Source organism: Bos indicus, chromosome 23, assembly GCF_029378745.1.
Source record: "Bos indicus isolate NIAB-ARS_2022 breed Sahiwal x Tharparkar chromosome 23, NIAB-ARS_B.indTharparkar_mat_pri_1.0, whole genome shotgun sequence".
In the NCBI taxonomy this organism is placed as follows: domain Eukaryota; kingdom Metazoa; phylum Chordata; class Mammalia; order Artiodactyla; family Bovidae; genus Bos; species Bos indicus.
Window position 1 is genome coordinate 26,246,094 of NC_091782.1, and position 19,016 is coordinate 26,265,109.

A 19,016-nucleotide genomic window follows, 5' to 3' on the forward strand; every position below is an offset into this window, starting at 1 on the left:
CTTAAATGAAGGAATCTCTATACTGGTTAAAAATCTTTTGCCATCTGGAATCCCCGTTACACCCAGGTCCACGCCCAGTCTCGCTCCGTCCGGCCGGGGGCAGCAGGCTCCAGTCCCAGGATCAGGGCCAGGACCGAAAGCCGGGCCGCCGGAGCGAGTGGCCGGATCCCGAGCGAGTGACCAGGTGTGGCCGCCGCCTGAGATGCTACAGCGCCGGCACTGCAGGTGGTACAGCCAAGTAACAATCTCCGCTGCACCGGGAGGGCACCGGCCGGATACCAGCCGGGTAGGACACCGGCCGGATAGGACCCCGGCCGGATAGGACCGAGCTTCGGAGGAAGGGATGCTGAGCATGCGCGTGCGGAGGCGGGGCCGGTGCTTCCTGGAACCAGCAGCCCCGCCCAGTGCTGGGAGGTGAGCTCTCAGAGAGGGAAGGCTCTGACCGCGAGGTTAGCTTCTCGGTTCCAGGTACGAAGTTTTCCCTTAGCTGTCTCCCAACTTTTTTCTTTTCAGCCGCGGGGAGAGCTTAAGGCTGCAGGTGAGCTGTACATCTGGCTGTACCTTGAGATCTTTCTGCCCGTAATTTTCATACAAAGGTGCAGAAATAGGCAGATAACGATGCCAAGAAACTTGGGAAGATTTTCCAGGGGGTGGAGTCTCCTCTTCCGGGGATCGCTTCTCTCCTTTTTCTGGGAAGTCCCCGAATTTCTTCCTTCCAAGGTCCTAAATCTCCTACCTGTCCTCCCTCCTCCTTTCCCGGAGCTAGGGAGAGATGGAGAAAGGGGTGGGGCCCTTGGATCATCGCAGAAATGCTTGGTAAGGTTTCAAACCTTCCCAGCACCACCCAGACTTCACTCGAAAATGTCTTTCAAGCCCCAAGGAGTTCAAAGGTAGGTAATTATTGATACTCAGCATATGGAAATGCTTTTTATATAATAGCTTAGGGAGATCTCTTAGTGGGTTCTCCAAATGTTGGAGGGCTAGGGACAAGGCAGGTCCCTGTCACCTAGTTTTGTGCGCTGAGCAGTAAATCGTTTTGCTGCATTGCACCCAAGATGCTTTCTGGCCTTTCCAAGGGGTGGGCACTGCATTTGTGATGGGAGCACGTGATGCATCGCGCACACCATCTTCATTCCCGTCCCCGCCTTGTTAACGCAGCCTCTGGCTTTCCTGTGTGATTCTGAGGAAATCAAACCGTCCTGCAACGGAAAAGGAGCGACAGGGAGAATTGCCTTTTGTTTGGATTTTCGCTGTAAACCCTTACAAGAGTTGAGAATAGATTTCTTTTGGCTCCTTAGAACAACACTCGGCTCCCTAAGGATATGAAGGGCTTTTTCCTGGCAATAGAGCTATACCGAGGGTAGGTCGGTTTCAGAGTATCTTAAGGTGGAAGTTATTCCTGAGTTTAGTCCTCAAGGACCTTGACTGGTGCAGAGGAGAGAGCTCAACGGAAGTGACTGTACATCAGGGCCCCAAGAGAGGATCAGAGAAAAAACTGGGGAGCTTTGAGGAGGGAAAGGAACCAGCCTTCCACAGCAGGTGATTGACTTAAGGAAAAAACTAGGTTCCTAAGTTACCACCTGATGATGAGTGATCTCTCTCATAACTTCACCTCTGTATGTAAGGATGTTTCCTGACTGTATGTTGGTCATCTTAAACTGAATATGTTGTTTCCCTGTCTCAGGAAACAGCATCCCCGCTAGTGGTCCAAGCCAGAGACTTATCCCTTCCCTACTCCCCGCCCAACCCCACTCCCCCACTCCGGGCTTGTTGACTCAACCCCCTGACCTGTCCACCTCACTCCACTCTCATTTCTCCAGGCCAGACCACCATCACCTCTTGCTTGGCTTATTGCATCAGTCTCCCAGCCCATCTTTACCATACTCCCTTTACAGGGCTTCCAGGAGTAGTCCGGCCCTTACTCACCAGCGCCTGCTCTTTTCACACCCCTTGCACTTCTCGCCATTTTAAAACCACACCATGCTGTCTCATGCCACTAGGCTTTTGTAGGTGTCCCTCTTCTGCGTAGGACACACTCTTCCTTGCCAGACTCCTCCCTTGCTTTACTCCTGCCGGCCTCAAGGCCCCAGCTGGGTCCCTGCTTCCTCGCAGAATGAAGCTTAGGCTGCCAGCCTGGGAGGGTGAAGCTCCTGGTTATAGGGCCTGTGCCTCTCCTCCGAGGGCTCCCTCAGGCAGCTGCGGCCTTCCCGGTGCTGCGCTGGAAGTCCTGGAAGACCAGGGCTGTGTCCATCAGTGGGGCTTTCCATCTCTTCCTGCTGCCTCCACATAGAAGACACCCAAGAGATAGTCATTGATGTAATTGAGTATATATGCAACTTATATCAGTAATATTATGGTTTGAGTCTATGAATGCCTGCATCATAAATCACCCTGCCTCAGTTGATTTCTCATTGTGCTGAAGTAGTATAGCCCTTGTTCACATCAAGCTTAAAAATGGGTGTAAGAGTGAAAGGGAGGAATCATCATTTGAGCAGCTAATATTTGTTGGGTGTTCAGTGTGTCCCAGGCATGGGTTCTGAGTGCCTTACAGCGTTAACTCATTTCATCACCACAGCAACTCTGTGAGGTAGGTATTTTTATTATCCCTGCTTTACAGATGGAGAAACTGAGATACAGAGAGATTAAGGAACGAGCCTAACATTACACGTTGGTGAAGCCAAGCATACACCGTGGAATGTGATGGGCTCCTTGAGAAAGACAGGAAGTAGGAGTGGACGTGAGGTGTTCACAGGGCTAAGGGTAATAGGTCTCCAGGTGGAAGACAGTGCAGTGTGGGCTAAGCCACGAGGCCAAGAAGTGCTTAACCCAGAATTCAAAACTTTCAGGAACTTCAGTCTCACTTGTACGTTCATTCTTTTGGCAGCTAACTTTGTTTTTGGAAGTACTACTGATTAGGAATGAAACTTCTCTGAGTCTGCTATCTTGGTTCTGCTGTGTGACCTCAGGGCTGCTACTTGCCTTTTCTGTGCTTTAGTTGCCTTATCTGCAAAGTGGATAATGATAGTACTTACCTCCTAGGGTCGTGGTGATAATTAAATGAGTTGATACATATAAGGCCTTACAATGGTGTCTGGCACGTGGTAACTGCTCAGGAATGACATCCTTATTATGATTTATCCATGGTTTTGGAACACACGTCCTTCCTTCTTCTATATTCAGCCCCACTGGACCACTTCTTGGGCATCAACAACCATCCTGTTTTAATTCTTCATCCCACAGACATTGAGAATTTTCCATCGTTGCCTCCTTTTCAGCGCCATCACCTCCTGTGCCTTGGGCTCCCAACCCCAGACCCTTCCTCACAGTAAGTGCTAGCTTACCCTCCTTTTCCATTCTTCTGGGCGAGTTTGTTACCAGTTGCTGCAGAGAATTAAAGACCAGGTTAACCTAAATGGCAAACAGTGAGAAAATTGTGAAAATACAAAAAATTCTCATATACCATTCCTCATGTATACAAAGATAACTGTTTTTCCCAGGGAGAAAAATAGAGATGTAAAAAGATGTGCAGTCACTGCCAGGAATCTTAGAATAATAATTAAAAAGAAAAACTCTAGAGCTTATCCTGTCTATTCCCCTCACTTTGGGGGAGTTGGCCTTTTAGGGATGGGGCATGGTCCAGGGTCCAGCAGCCACTAGTGACCAGAGGCCATGTGTCCAGCCTGTAGCCAGCACTCCTTCTTTTACGTCTTGGAGAATTCCAGGCAGGATTTCCATGGAGTTTCTTCGAACTTTTCACCCATGGGTGTTTCAGCTGCTTCTGTGAGGCCTGCAGGATCTCACGGTCACTCAGTTAACTTCCTGTCAGGACTGCATTGCATTGCATCCTTCAGTGGTTTCCCATGGACCAAGTGTGGGTGTCTCTGCCACCACAGGAGAACTGTCTCACAACAAAGCAAAGAGCACGTTGAAAGGGAATCAGTCAACAAGCACACGTCCTTGTTACCCCTTTCCTGTTCTTAGGTGTGAAGAGGAGCGGGTACAAAAAAGAAAGAATTACAAGATAGAGTTAAGGTCAGGGATGTTAGAAGAGCAGACGCTCCAGACCAGGTGGACGGTGCAGGTGGGAGTGGTTAAGGGGGTTAGGGATGTGGCTGGGAAGGGGCGTGGTTAAGGAGGCTAGGGGTGTGGCTAGAAGGGGCGTGGTTAAGGTGGTTAGGGGTGTGGTTGAGATGGGGCGTGGTTAAGGAGGTTAGGGGTGTGGCTGAGAAGGAAAGTAGGTTCAGAGGGAGATGGTGCGTAGAGAATGTTGGTCGGGGAGAAGGGGGCAAGTTCCAGGCACGGGAGTGCAAAGTGAACATGGCAGGGTCACTGCCCCGCTAGGAGACCAGGCTAACCAGAGCAGAAGTCTTGCTGGGGAGTGGGAAAGGCGTCCCCAACTGAGAGGACAGCAAGTTTTGGCAGACAGGAAAGGAAAATCAGCCTCAGGTGTCTCCCTGAGTGATCTTGAGAGTGATGAGGGTGAGGGGGACGGCGGCTGAGTGTTGGGAGAGGGGGAAGATCCAGCTGCCCTTTTCTTAGTGAACTAGAGAAATTAATTTATATAATTCTGTGGAATGCACATCATTTTTATATACATTTGCTCCCCCAGACTCTTTTTATTTGTAAAATATGTCCCTTCCCCCTTGCTTTAGACTTAAACCTTGCCAATGGACCTGATTGGTTTTGGTTATGCAGCCCTGGTGACGTTCGGAAGCATTTTGGGATATAAGCGGAGAGGTGAGGCCAAACCAGATTTTTCATCAAAAGGACCTGGTGGGAGGTTGTGCTGGGATCATCTGAGGAGTCTATAATATAAATAGGACATGAAGTCCTCAGGTGGCTGAGGACCAGCATGTGGTGGGAGGATTCGGGGAAGGAGGCGGGTTCCCTGCGGCTGGGTGAACAGAGCCTGTCATTCCAGAGCCTGGGCGTCTGGGTCTCCCTTCATCTGTTAATATCAGTTGCATAATTGACCTAAACTCCTCAGGGCTACTCACTTATTATCAGATGAGTTTGTTTTTTTGTTACATACTCATAGTGTCAAAAGGGCTTCCCTTGTGGCTCAGGCTGGTAAAGAATCTGCCTGCAATGTGGGAGACCTAGGTTCGATCCCTGGGTTGGGAAGATACCCTGGAGAAGGGAACAGCTACCCACTCCACTTTTCTGGCCTAGAGAATTCCATGGACTGTATAGTCCATGGGGTCGCAAAAGTGTCAAAAAACAGAATTATGTTGATATTGTGTGTTGCAACAGAAAATTTGTTCAATACTTAGATATAATATCTGAAGTAGTCTCTTCATCTCTGTCCCAAGATGGAGAAAACACCCAGTTGATAAAAGACTTTCATGGAGAAAAAATGAAAGGCCAAGTTTTCTATTTTAGTTTGTTTAAGGTAAATGCATTTATATAATCACAGTGTCCCAAATTTCTCTTTCTTATTTTTGTAAGAAATTCATAAAATGAAGTTATATTTTGAAGACTGTTTTATTAGTGACATTGGAGGACTTGAATTTCAGGTCTATATGGTTTTGAAAGTTACTTCTTTTAGTGATTTTTTGCTGTTGCTGCTGCTAAGTCCCTTCAGTTGTGTCTGACTCTGTGCGACCCCATAGATGGCAGCCCACGAGGCTCCCCCGTCCCTGGGATTCTCCAGGCAAGAATACTGGAGTGGGGTGCCATTTCCATCTCCAATGCATGAAAGTGAAAAGTGAAAGTGAAGTCGCTCAGTCGTGCCCGACTCCTAGCGACCCCATGGACTTCAGCCCACCAGGCCCCTCTGTCCATGGGATTTTCCAGGCAAGGATACTGAAGTGGGTTGCTATTGACTTCTCCGAGTGATTTTTTGAGGTGTGGGTAAAAAAGAGAGCTTGTGTGTGTGTGTGTGTTGGGGTTGCTGGAGGGTGTGGCAGGAGAGGGTTACTTTAGTTATAAGACATCTTCCACTTGTTGCCTGAAGAATTAAGCTAGAACCTAGTGCACGTGGCTTCGGTTTCTGGATGGGTGTGTGTGTGTGTATGTGCATTGCTGTAATGGTTCTTAACCCTGCTGCAATCTGAATTTTCTGTAGATGTTTTAAAAAACAGAGATGCCTTGTAACTGAATCACTTTGCTGTACATCAGTAACTAATACAGCACTGTAAATCAATTATATTTCAATAAAAACAAATGATACATTGAAATCTCTCTCCCCCAAAAAAACCCCAGAGGTGCCTTGACCCTAGAGATTCCAATCTGATAGATTCTAAATAGAGTGAGTGCCTTGAAGTGGGGACTATATGTCTTAGTCACAGTATCACTGGTATGTACCCTCTTGCTCCCTACCCCGGGCAGAGGAAGTCCTCTCTGTCTGTCCCAGTGCCGGGGGCAACACTGGGCGGGTACTGGGTGGGGAAGGGGATGGGTTGGCAGCTGGTTAGCTGAATCAGAGACCGGGTTTTTCCTGTTACTCATTGTGGTCCTGATCCACCTGTGAGTCGTGATGTGTTAAGGCTGGAAGCTTTGTTAATTATTCAGGACAGAACCACTGCTTGGTTTGCATAGGACCCCCTCTACCTCCATGAGTTGAAAACATCATTTATCTTATTTTTATCATCACAACCTGAGAGTGAAATAATAGAGGCAAAGAGAATAGGGGGAATAAAAGAGGGGCATAAAGAAGTTAGGTAATTGTCTAAGATCATGCAGTTGCCATTGGAAGTGCTACTCCAAGGCAGGCTTTATCTCCACACCCATCCCTCCCATTGCTGTGTACTTGGGGTTCTGCATGAAGCAGTCATTTCTTAGAAACTGTCCGTGGATAGCTGATACATGATTTGGCAGTTACAGTGCCCAAGAAGAAACACATTTTTTCCACGTGTTGCATATATCACACATTAAGTGATAAAGGCATGTCTTCATTTGCGGATTTTCTATCTGAACCCTTACTTTTTTCCCCCCTCCAGGTGGTGTTCTGTCTCTGATTGCTGGTCTTTTTGTTGGATTTTTGGCTGGCTATGGAGCTTACCGTGTCTCCAATGACAAGCGAGATGTAAAGCTGTCACTGTGTAAGGCGTTTTTTCCCTGGTTATGCAGAATCAAAGCTTGGGGGTAGCTTTTTAATACCCAGCCCAGGTGTCCTAGGAAATACTGGTGAGTTGGCAGGTGGCAAAATGCTTGTGTGGAGATGGAACGCTATTCTTGTTCCTTTCTACACAGACCCGATCAAAAGTAATGACGTTGCTGCCAGGACTCAGAAGAATATTTCTGTAAAGTTTGTTACTAGGAAGAGAAAATAAAATTAGAAAAAATGAGGAGTTAGGTCTGAATTTTCTGCTAACCCTCCTAAATGCACGTTAGCATGGTTTTTATTATTGTGAAAATATCTAAAAAGAGACAGTCTTGGATTGTTTTATTGAATTTACAAACTGCTTTTAGATCCCACTTTGCCTTAAGACTGAACCTAGAAAAGCAAGGCTGGGCTCCCCTGACTGTCCAGTGATTAAGACTTTGCCTTCTAAGGCAGGGGGTGTAGGTCTGAACTTCTGGTCGTGGCACTAGCTCCCACATGCTGCAACTAAGACCTCGCACAGCCAAATAAATACATATTTTTAAAAATGATACACATATATTGGGCATTTTATTCATATGCACTTAAACAGTTAATGTACTTTATTGCCAGTCATGTTGATTTGTGTATCAGCAAGTGATTTTGCCTTTAAAGTTGTTCTTAAATTGTGATATCAATGGCCTAGTCTCTTACATAATCTTTCATCTAGTGGTTCAGCTCCTAAAAGGCTGGTGTGTGCTTCTGAATTTGTATTATTATTAGACTGTTGTTATATATTTTGTCTCCAAGCATTCATTTTTTTGAAAATGAAATACTACAAAATAAAGTCAGCCTTTTCCTACTATTATTTTATTAATCAGGTCTTACTTTAAAGATTCACTTTAGAAACTGATTCTTTTCCTTCCGTTTATTGGAAGTCTCCTGTGAGTCTAGGCATACTGCCTAGTATTCCCGAGGAAACTTGGAAAAGATACAGTCCTGGCCTTCCCAGGAGTGTTCTATAAATAGAAATTTAAGTTAGAAAAACACACTTTTTCTTTTCAAGATATTTCAGTAATGGATTTTAACATGCTTGTTTACTCAGAAACCTTTTTGATTAGCTAATTTATAAAGTATTTTGACAGAACACTTTATCTTTTCAAGAACATAGCAACTCAGTACCAACACATAATCATTGTTATATTAGAAAGCTGAAATCAAATCCGTCTGTTTCACAAGCAAGTACTGATAACATGTTTGAGGGGTTCATGCACTGTTTTTTAGTTACAGCTTTCTTCCTGGCCACCATAATGGGGGTGAGATTTAAGAGGTCCAAGAAAATCATGCCAGCTGGACTGGTTGCAGGTTTAAGGTAAGAAAAACCTATTTTGATCTATTCTTTCCTCTGCTGTCATTTTGAAGTGCTGAATTTTGAGCAGAAGTCAGTTTTAACTTGAAAGGTCAAAGTACTTTTTATTACAGTCAGCATGACTATAAAACCTTCAAACATCATCCGTTCTGGAGAAGGCAATGGCAACCCACTCCAGTACTCTTGCCTGGAAAATCCCATGGGCAGAGGAGCCTGGTAGGCTGCAGTTCCATGGGGTCACAAAGAGTTGGACACGACTGAGCTACTTCACTTTCGCTTTTCACTTTCATTCATTGGAGAAGGAAATGGCAACCCATTCCAGTGTTCTTGCCTGGAGAATCCCAGGGACAGGGGAGCCTGGTGGGCTGCCATCTGTGGGGTCACACAGAGTCGGACACGACTGAAGCGATTTAGCAGCAGCAGCCGCAGCATCCATTCAATCAGTTGCTGACATTTATGTGCCTGGGAATGTTTTTATCAAATACACTTAATGTTGCTATAGTATCTGATCACATGTACACAATTACCTTTTTTCAGAATAAAGAATTAAAATCAGCCTCATTTTTTCTCAGGATTTACCTGTCTGAGACAGTAAATGTATTCATTTAAATCTGATCTCTCTCTTAGAGAGTTCAACAGTGACAGTCTCTCACAGTTACTTTGAGTTTTTAAGGGAGAAAACTTAATATTTTTAAAAAAGATAAACAGGGAGCTTCACATTTCTCTTAATCTCAGTAATTCTTTCCATGAGATTAAGCACATTCCCAAGTAAAAATTTGTGCATAACATTTTAAATTCTTCTTGGAAGCTGCATTTATATGTTGAAAGCTATCAATGTGTTCATTTTCTTTGATGTAGGTTTTCACTTTTGGCAATTTATGCTAAAAAAATAATGAGATATATCCAATGACTGATGTCTATTGCAACTCTGTGTCTAGTTGAAGATATGATGAACTGAAAAATTAGAAGCAGCTTGAAAATTAACCAGTAAGGAAATGGTTCAATAATTGTTTTGTCCACTTAGTGGAATATTGAGCAAGCATTGCATCTCATATTTTCAAAAACCATTTAGTGATGTTTGAAAATATTAATGACAAAATAGGAGATGAAAACAGAATAAACAACCAAATATAGTGTGATCTCAATTTTTTGGAAGTCTGTGTATAGAAAAACAAGATAGGAAGGAAATACTTCAAATACTTCATGTTAGTAATCTCTAGGTGGTAATGGAATGAGAAATTTTCTGCTTTCTACTTTTCAATCGAATTTTCTAGCGTGGCTAGATACAATGTTTATGATTTGGAAACAAAAGTGTGATTATACAGGCCTGATTTCTAATGAGGATCCCGTTCTAATGATGGTACTTGGTGGTAGAAAGTCAAAGTAGGGTTTACAGGTTAAAAAGACAAGACTCCAAGCTTGGAAAGTAGCTGAGATTGTAATAATAACACAAAATTGCCCCTTGCTGAGTTTTTCAAGCTCCTTGCCTTTACTGTCTATTGAAAATTTTGTTTCCTAACATTTCTCTTATGAAAGTTCAGCCCAAATTCTCAGGACATTAAATTCTGATTTTTCTCCTTCACTTAGTGAACATTTTTTAAGTGGCCAGTTCAGTCACATCTGGGAAGTTCAAGTACAGGGATCCTGAGAGCATCTCTGGCCCAGGGAGTAGCAGCAGAGCCGCACCCTGGAAGCCAGGGTCTCGTACCACACAGGTTAGGTGGGCATGTGGGCCTTCTCTCGCCTCCTGAGTCACCTCCCCTGGCCTGTCTTGTTTTAATCCAGCCTCTTGATGATCCTGAGACTTGTCTTACTGCTGCTTTGAGAAGCCAGAGAAAGTGAAAACTAAATCTGAGTCGTTCTGCTCTAATGGCCAGAAGCCTACTGTTTGTACTGAAAAGATAAATTCCAGTGTGGAATGTTCAGTGTGGTCTTATTTTATGTTGGAAACTACCCAAGAAACACTGTCGCCTCTAATATGGACACTAGTTTGAGGGATTTTTGGTTTTTTTTTTAATAAATAGTTTAACCGTTTTCTAATTGTTAGATTCTGATTTCATTAAAGATATTTTAATGAAATTGTGATGTACATCATAAATTGTGATGTACTCTTTGATTTTCTATGTCATGTTTTATAGATGGTGGTTCCAAATACTCATGTCTGGAGTAAGTTTGAACTATAAACTCTAACTTATCAGATGATGGAATGCCCTAAGCGGGCTTCATAGAATGCTCTTGTATCTATTTGTCATTTTTGTTATATTCGATTTTTTTTCCCATTTTAATTGTATTTCTGCCAGTGGTTTTTTTTTCTTTAATAAACTTCATCCCCAGCACACTCTGTACAAATATTATGTATTCAGTATTCAAATAAAAGACCTGTTTTAAGCCTGTTTCTCTCATTTTAAAGTCTTCTCTATATCCTTATCATCTTAGATAGTATTTTTCCCAAGGATTCTATTTTATTCCCTTTATAATAACAGAAAATAAATAAAAGTTTAAATGTTTACAATTTGGAATAATAAAAAATATTAAGAAAATATACTGATACATGGCTCCCTGATTGTCATTCCTTAATATTTTATGTTAAATAGTGTTAAACCACTGAGGACATCAGATCACCCTCATTCTATACTGTGAAGATCAACTACAATTAATTAACTACCATTCTCAAAACCAACAGCAAGAAACATCTCTATTTCCAGGGAATCCTGCCATTTTCAGAAGACAAGACAGATGCAAAGATGAAAAAAAAAAATCTGTCTTCCCCTTATTCACTTACAAAATATTTTCAATATTATTGCATAAGTTATAGGAACTCATTGCAGACAAATCAGAAAATATGGACAAGCTAAAAACATCTGTCCTCCTTACCGGCCTTTTTTCTCAGATTGAGCAGGTGTTTAATAGATGTGCATTTTTCCTTGTGGCTATGTCTTAATGAGTAGAAACATGGCATTCGCAAGGTAGAAATTGGGTACTTAATTACGTTTAAAAAGAATCCTGTGTGAGAGTGGCTTGTGTGTGAGGGCGTCTCTTCTTTTTTCCCCTCTAATCTTTGTTTTCACAAAATAAGTTCTCTTTCACACTACTACATATAAAATAGGTAACCAACAAATACCTACTGTATAGCACAGGGAACTATATTCAGTATTTTGTAATAATCTGTGATGGAAAATAATCTAAAAAAAGATGATAACTGAATAACTTTGCTGTATACCTGAAACTAACACAGCATTGTAAATCAACTATATTTCAGTAAGTTTTTTAAGAAAAACAATACAACTCCAAATAAGTTATCTCTGGGTCTGCTCGTGATGCCCAGTATTAAGGCTTTCTCTCCACCTCCTCTTCTTCTGTGTCCCAAAACTTTCTCATTTCAGACAGTTGGTGGTGGGGATCCCCCTCTTTCTCTTTCACATATTTTCACCAGCAAAAGAAAAAAAGGGGAGCAGGGAGGAGCTGACATAGTCACCTTGGTGCTCTTCTACAATCCTTCGTTTGATTCTTGGGAAGCCCAGAGACATTAAGTGATTTTCCTAAAGTCCCTAAGCTAAAGGGTGGGAAGGACCAGAGCTGTGATCTCTTCTCTCCAAGCCCACCACCTTCTGGATACTCTCATCTTAGCAAATGTCTAATTTGTATTTAACTACTTTTGATAGGAAGAAGCCATGTTCCAAAATTAATAACAAATACAAGAATACAGATAGGGGTAACCAAAATAAACCAAAGCTTCCCCCAAAGCATTTTCCCCTAAATTTAAAGATTACCTGTGACTTTTATGAAGTGTGATTTGGAAAAAAAAAAAAAAGCATATGTTCCTGATTTCAATTTCTCCTAAAATTTCTCATGTCAGGAACTGCAGGCTAATTTTTTGCTGTCTGGTTTGGCAAGACTCCAGAAGCTCCCAGAGTGGAGCCCAGTCTAAAATTCCAATGAGGCCATTCTTGTTACCTTGTTAGGCCTTACGGGCAGCTGGGGAAGAGGGGAGAGGGCAGCTGTGAACCCCGCCAGGCCCAGGGGTGCACAGTCTGGGTGGGGCCATGAAACATTCTGGGATGCATCAAAAGTCCAAATAGACACCGTCAAAAGAATTTTCTGGTATATTAAGATTGAGTTTCTCCAGATCACCCAGAAAAGTTTTCCCAGCAGAACTTTGTTTTACAAAAATGATGTGTTTTTCTCAAGTTTTCAATGTGCTTACAGGCTTACTATATGAGGGCTTACTATCTGCAGGGGCTCCAAAGATAAAGTGCAGCTGTTTTGGCAAAGTTGTGTATGCTAGAGCATGATGATTCAACTTCTGAAAATTTGCTATGACACATTGTAAGGGAAATTTGAGCACAGAAGAAGAATATTGACTAGGAACTTTCTTCTAACCCTGGCCGGCTCGGATGGTACCAACGCTGAAAATAAAACCATAAGGAAATCAGAAGACCCAGGAAGAGCATCACATAGCTCAGATTTGGCCCTTCCCCGATTTGAAAAAATTAGGTCATCAGAAGAAGAAATGACAAGTTAAACGCTATTTTTTATACTAAGTATTTTTTTTATTGTTCCTTAACATTAAGAAACAGTTGCCTGTTTCTTAACATTGTTGAGACACAGTTAAACACAGTACTTGGCTGATAAGAATGAGATGAAAAGCATTGTGTCCCTTTTTTCCTTCCCTCCCTCCCTTCCTTCCTTTGTTAAAATCACTGTTTGCACCACCTTGGATAAGCTCAGTATCAACAATCAGTTACCACAGACTTTGGGCACTTATTTAAAAACACTGAGTCATTCATTCACAGCTCAACATTTAAAGAATAAGTGGTAAAAACTGCTTTTTGTTTGGGTATCATATAAAGAGTTTTCTACAACTGCTCCCTAAGTAAGTGCCTAATAACCCCCTGAGATCAAAGTAATTTTCTTATGCTGTTATTTTTTTTTTTTTTGGTCGCATTGCAGCACGTGGGATCTTAGCTCCCAACAGAGATTGAACCCATGTCCTCTGCACTGGGAGCACAAAAGCGCGGAATCTCAACCACTGGATTGCCAGGGAATTCTCGGCCCCCATCCTTTGAATACATTTACAATTCATTTATTTTACAAGTTTTACAAATTATACCAGCATACTTATCCATGAAACTCCAGAAAGCTACGAGTCTAGTTGAGTTGGCAAATCCACACTCTGACTGGTTTTTCAGTTTTCTCTTCATCCTTTTTCTGGTGCAGAAGCAGATGAGTTTTTTCTTCTTCAGTTCAAGCTATGCTTTCAAATAGCTACAGTGTGAAATTGTACCTCCCAAAATACTGTATCATCTGGCAAAAGCTTATGGAAGAAAGCCAGACATTGGATTCTCACTTCATTTAGAATAAGATCCAAATTCCTTGACAGGACTGAAGGAGCGTGTCATCTGCCATCTGTCGCCCCTTCTCATTCTACAGGTGGCTCAGATGGTAAAGAATCTGCCTGCAGTGCAAGATACCCGGGTTCAATCCCTGGGTCGGGAAGACCCTCTGGAGAAGGATATGGCTAAACCCACTCCAGTATTCTTGCCTGGGGAATTCTATGGACAAAGGAGTCTGGCGGGCTACAGCCCACGGGGTCACAAAGAGTCGGACATAACTGAGCAACTAACACTTTCTTTCTTTCTCAGGCTGGAAGCCACCCACACCCTCCAGTCATGCCTCCTTTGGCTTGGGGTACCAGACACTGCTTCCCACTCCAGGGCTTTGAAAATTCTGGTGTGTCCATCTGGAACCGTCTTGCCCAACTCCTTGCATGTCTGCTTCTTTCTTACATTGTGTCTCAGTTTAAATGTCACTTCCCCAGAGTGGCCTTCCCTCATCACCCACCTAAAGTAGAGCTCTCCGGCCTTCCCTGGTGCTCCAGTGGCTGAGACTCCACGTTCCCAATGTAGGGGGCCTGGGTTTGATTCCTGGTCAGGGAACTAGATCCCACATGCCACAACTAAGACCCAGAACAGCCAAATAAATAAATACATAATAACAAAAAAATAAAAATACAAGTAGGGCTCTCACTGGGCAAAGGGTACAAACTTTCAATTATAGGATAAATAAGTTCTGATGATCTGATGTGTAATGGTGACCCTAGTTGGTAACATGTGTGTTAGTTGCTCAGTCATGTCTGACTCTCTGCGGCCCCGTGGACTATAGCCCGCCAGGTTCCTCTGTCCATGAAATTCTCTAGGCGAGAATACTGGGGTAGGTTGCCATTTCCTTCTCCGTGGTAACATTATATTGTATTTTTAAAAAGTAAATACGTAAGGTGATGATGGATGTGTTAATTTGGTGGGGGCAACTGTTTCATGATGTATATCAAACATTTAAAAAATATTGTACAATTTCATTTGTCAATTATACTTTGTTAAAGCAGGAAAAGATAAAGCAGAGCTCTGCCCTCTCCTCCCCCTGCAACTCGTCTCTGGGACAGAGTCTGTTTGATTTGCTTCACATCCCTATCATGCGGCTCTTGGGTCTCATCCAGGTTGCCCTGCCACACACTGCATTTCTGCCCAACGTCAGACACTGGAGCCTTTTCAGAGCCTTATTCACAAGCCTGAGCTCCGGATGGGGGAGGGCTGTCACTGATAACGTGTTATTTATTTTGTGAAAATTCTGACCTTTTGAAATGAAGCAGGATTGGATGGGATCAGTGTGACAGCATGTTGGCAAGGAAGGCGTGTGAATCACGAAACTAAGAAAATGAGCGGTATGGACAACATGAATGCTGGAGTGATGGAGGGCGGGGGTCTGGCAGAAAGTTGCTGATAGAAGAGGAGACGGGGCCTGAATTTTCAGTGAAGAAATCAAAGAGGATAGATATGAGGCCAGACTTTTGAACTGTTAGAACTAATATGGTGATTAGTTCTTTCGGTAAGAAACCAAAGCTCAAGACTTTGGAGAGACGTCAAGTCAGCGCAAAGACTACTTGAGTTTTGGAAGTGACAGCAAAGAGGGAAGGAAATACCAACGGGAAAACCAGCCAGGGATGAAAGAGGACTTTTTTGGATTTGTTTTGAAGTGCTTGTTGTTGCTGTTGGTTTTGAGGGCTGGAGATATAGATGGATAAGGGGAGCAGGACAGGAGAGACCAAAGCCTGACTGTAGTTAGACGACAACTTCCCAGGAGAGAGAGGCAGCCTGGGGGGAAGAGAGGAATTGTCCAGAATGACCATCACAGGATAGATTTGTGGGGTTTTACTTGCCTCCTTTAGTTTTAGCATCATATTCGGGGGTATAATTGCCATATAATAAACAGCACATAATTTAAGTGTACAACTGGATACGTGTGTGTGTTAGTCACTCAGTCGAGTCCAACTCTTTGTGACTCATGGACTGTAGCCTGCCAGGCTTTTCTGTCCATGAAATTCTCCAGGCAAGAATACTGGAGTGGATTGCCATTCCCTTCTCCCAGGGGTCTTCCTGACCCAGGGATCCAACCCTGGTCTCCTGCCTTGCAGGCAGATTCTTTACCATCTGAGCTACCAGGGAAGTCCAAGAGTTGACAGGTATAAACCCACAAAAGAATCATAGTCAATATGGTCTGTCCTCTGCCCTTGGACTCTTCCCCCTGCTCCTCCCCCACTACATGTTATTTTCTCGTCAAGATAAACTAGTTTGCATTTTCCAGAATTATATATAAATAGAATCATACAAGTGTTTTGGGGTTGTTTTTTTTTTTTTTGGTCTAGTTTCTTCCACTCAGTGTATCATTTTGAAATCCGACTATGTTGTTGGGTGTATTCATTCTTGTTTATTGCAAAGTAGTTGTGTTAGCTTTCTGTGGCCACTGTAACAGATGACCACACACTGGGTGGCTTTAAACAACAGAAATTTATTCCCTCTGGAGGCCTGAAATCAAGGTGTGGACAAGGTTGGTTCCTTTTGAAGGCTCTGAGGAAGAATCTGTTCCGTGATGCTCTTCTAGTTCCTGTCGCTGCCAGTAGTCCTTGGGGTTCCTTGGCTTGTGGAAGCATCACTCTGATCTGTATCATAGAAACGGAGGAAGGAAAAGGACATGGAACAGAAGGACTGATGGAAGAAGGTGAAGAGATGAGGGCATAAGAAAAGTGTCAAGGGGAAGAGAGGAGAACGCTCCAACTTAGCCTTCCATCAGCAGTTTTAGTTTCTCTTGGGAGCAGTTTATGTGGATTTACGATTTTTTAAAATTTTTATTTATTTATTTTAATTGGAGGATAATTACAATATTGTGATGGTTTTTGCTGTACATCAACACAAATCAGCCACAGGTATACATGTGTTCCCCTCCCATCCTGAACCCCCCTCCCACCTCCCTCCCCACCCTACCCCTCTGGGTTGTCCCAGAGCACAGGCTTCAGAAAAAGCAATTTTTCTATTCCAGCAAGCAGATTACTCTTAACTGAAGAGGCCCCACCTACTCTGAGCAGTGAGTATGGCGGATGCCATGGCTGAACACTAGGTGGCGCACTTGCACTCCCTGGGGTCTGGCATCCTAGGGCTTTAGGAAACTGTGGCTGTGACACCCGCTTCTGCTGTTCTTGGGTGACTTCCCACAATTACAAATAAAACTGAGCCTTTTCCTTTCTGTCCTGGATCTCAGACAGAGATCTTTCCTAGATCTCTATTATTCCACTCATCTGCCTTTTGCGGCGCAAACCTTCTCAACAGGGCTGTCAGTGGCTGCCATCTCTATATCAAACTTACCATGGGAACCTGCCCCCCACCCCCACCCCACCGTCAGACGTCTGTCTCAGCGCCCTGCTGCCGTCTTCAGTCTCCAGCTGTGTGATGCCACACTTCCCTGCCTCACAGATGCCTCCTCCTCAGATTCCTTGGCTGGCCCCTTCCCTTCTAGGCCGTCTCCTCAATCAATCACTGTCCTTAGAGCTATGACTTCCGATGCCAGGTCATAGATATTTGCTGTTTCCGTCTTGGTCTCTCCTGGACTGCTTACTCTGGGGGAAGTTAGTGGATCCATCAGGAGGACACTCAAGCAGCCCCGTGAAGAGGTGGACAAGGAGGTCTTCTACAGTAGCTGTGAGAGTCAACCATGTTGGCAGTGGATCCCCCATCCCCAGTCAAGCTTTCAGATGAGTGCAGACCCTGCTGAGGGCTTGACTACAGCCTCCTGGGAGATCCCAACCCAGAACAACCCAACTAAGTTGCTCCCAGATCCCTGACCCTCGTAAATTGTCTCGGGTAATAACTGGTCAGCTTGACTTCACTAAACTTTGGGGTGATTTGTTATGTAGCGGGAGATAACAGATACACCCATGCCTACCTCTCTGACCTCATCTTTCATAGTTTCTCACCATGCCTCCCACCATGCTTGCCTGCCTGCTGTGCCTGAAGTCCACCAAAGTTCTTCCTGACCCAGGCCCTGGTCCCTCTTGTTCAGATCCTATTACCCTGGGTCTTCGCATGCTGGCTTTTTCCAGTCAGTAAGGTCTTAGTCTGCTCTGACCACTCCTTTAGAGTTAACCATTGCCCCATCACCATCCATCACATTGCTCTTTTATTTTCCTTATATAATAGCATTCATCATTAAGCATAATTAACCTTTAAAATTGATTTATTTATTCATTATCTGAGCAGGAAAATGCTCATGTACCATTGCATCTTCTGTGCCTTGAAAAATGAAAGAAACAAAATAGATGCTCAGTAAACATTCACTAAATAAAACAGTGAATAAAAGCTTTTAAATATGTTTTATTGGAACCATAATCTTTAAGAGGATTTTATCAATTTCTGAGTCAAAGTCTAAATTTTTTTAAATGGGGTATGTTTGTCTGGCCTGTTGCCTTAGAATGTTGCAACTATGTTGAAAGCTTCAAAGGACAACATATTCAAACATAGCTGTAGAGTGCAGAGGGGAGGTGAGCAAAGACTGTGGGGATCACAATCAACACAGGTTAACCTTGTGCTGACACACGTGTCCAGGCAGCTCTGGTTGGAAGAATGTTTCAATACAGATTTGTTCTTTCAGAAGATTTTGGAAAATTGACAAGTTGCTATATATAATGGGCTTCCCTGATGGCTCAGATGGTAAAGAACCTCCTGCAATGCAGAAGACCAGGGTTTGATCACCTGGTCGGGAAGATCCCCTGGAGAAGGAAATGGCAACTCACTCCAGTATTCTTGCCTGGAGAATCCCATGGACAGAGGAGCCTGGTGGGCTACAGTCCATGTGGTTGCAAAGAGCTGGACACGACTGAGCTATGAACACAACACTATATATAATACCTCAAATCTTGATCCAATCCCCCCAGGACATTCAGAGTAATATCTACTTACATTTATATAAATATAAATATGTATTAAAATATATATTTAAAATATGTTTGTAAATACACACATATGTAGTATATCTCCATGAAAATGCTGGATGATGTAGGGATCAAAGACCAAATGCAAATAACTTTGTAACAGATCTCTGTGTGTTTATGTCACAAATTACCCAAGAATGATACTCAACAGGCATGATTTTGGATTAGAATGGCCCATTTTGTCGTTTCTCTTACTAATGTAACCTCCTTGACAACAGGGACTATATCTGGTTTGTTTATCCTTAGTTATCATGCTCCTGGAATACTGAATGTTCCCTATTAGATATAAAATAAAGATTCCATAACTG

At 43.3% G+C, this 19,016-nt stretch overlaps 1 protein-coding gene across 7 annotated transcripts; it reads left to right on the top strand.

Annotated features, from left to right (window-relative positions):
* Window positions 1-347: 347 nt before the first annotated feature.
* On the top strand, window positions 348-10,786 carry TMEM14A (transmembrane protein 14A). 7 transcript variants are annotated; one of them, XM_019986012.2, is made up of 7 exons: window positions 348-468; window positions 3,241-3,325; window positions 3,982-4,081; window positions 4,653-4,737; window positions 6,942-7,043; window positions 8,309-8,396; window positions 9,981-10,172. In XM_019986012.2, the coding sequence occupies exons 4-7, from the start codon at window positions 4,668-4,670 to the stop codon at window positions 10,039-10,041; spliced, it is 321 nt and encodes a 106-aa protein (XP_019841571.2). In that variant the 5' UTR covers window positions 348-468; window positions 3,241-3,325; window positions 3,982-4,081; window positions 4,653-4,667; the 3' UTR covers window positions 10,042-10,172. The 7 variants fall into 7 exon arrangements, with proteins under 7 accessions (XP_019841571.2, XP_019841580.1, XP_019841575.1 ...); XM_019986014.2 differs by lacking the exon at window positions 348-468 and adding an exon at window positions 602-890; XM_019986021.2 differs by lacking the exons at window positions 3,982-4,081; window positions 9,981-10,172 and adding an exon at window positions 10,179-10,786.
* Window positions 10,787-19,016: the final 8,230 nt, after the last annotated feature.

Bases quoted from the DNA above. Each gene is read 5' to 3' on its own strand.
- TMEM14A (XM_019986012.2), top strand. From the start codon at position 4,668: ATGGACCTGATTGGTTTTGGTTATGCAGCCCTGGTGACGTTCGGAAGC. The intron at 4,738-6,941 runs GTGAGGCCAAAC...TCCCCCCTCCAG, and splicing joins TTTGGGATATAAGCGGAGAG to GTGGTGTTCTGTCTCTGATT. The intron at 7,044-8,308 runs GTAAGGCGTTTT...ACTGTTTTTTAG, and splicing joins AGATGTAAAGCTGTCACTGT to TTACAGCTTTCTTCCTGGCC.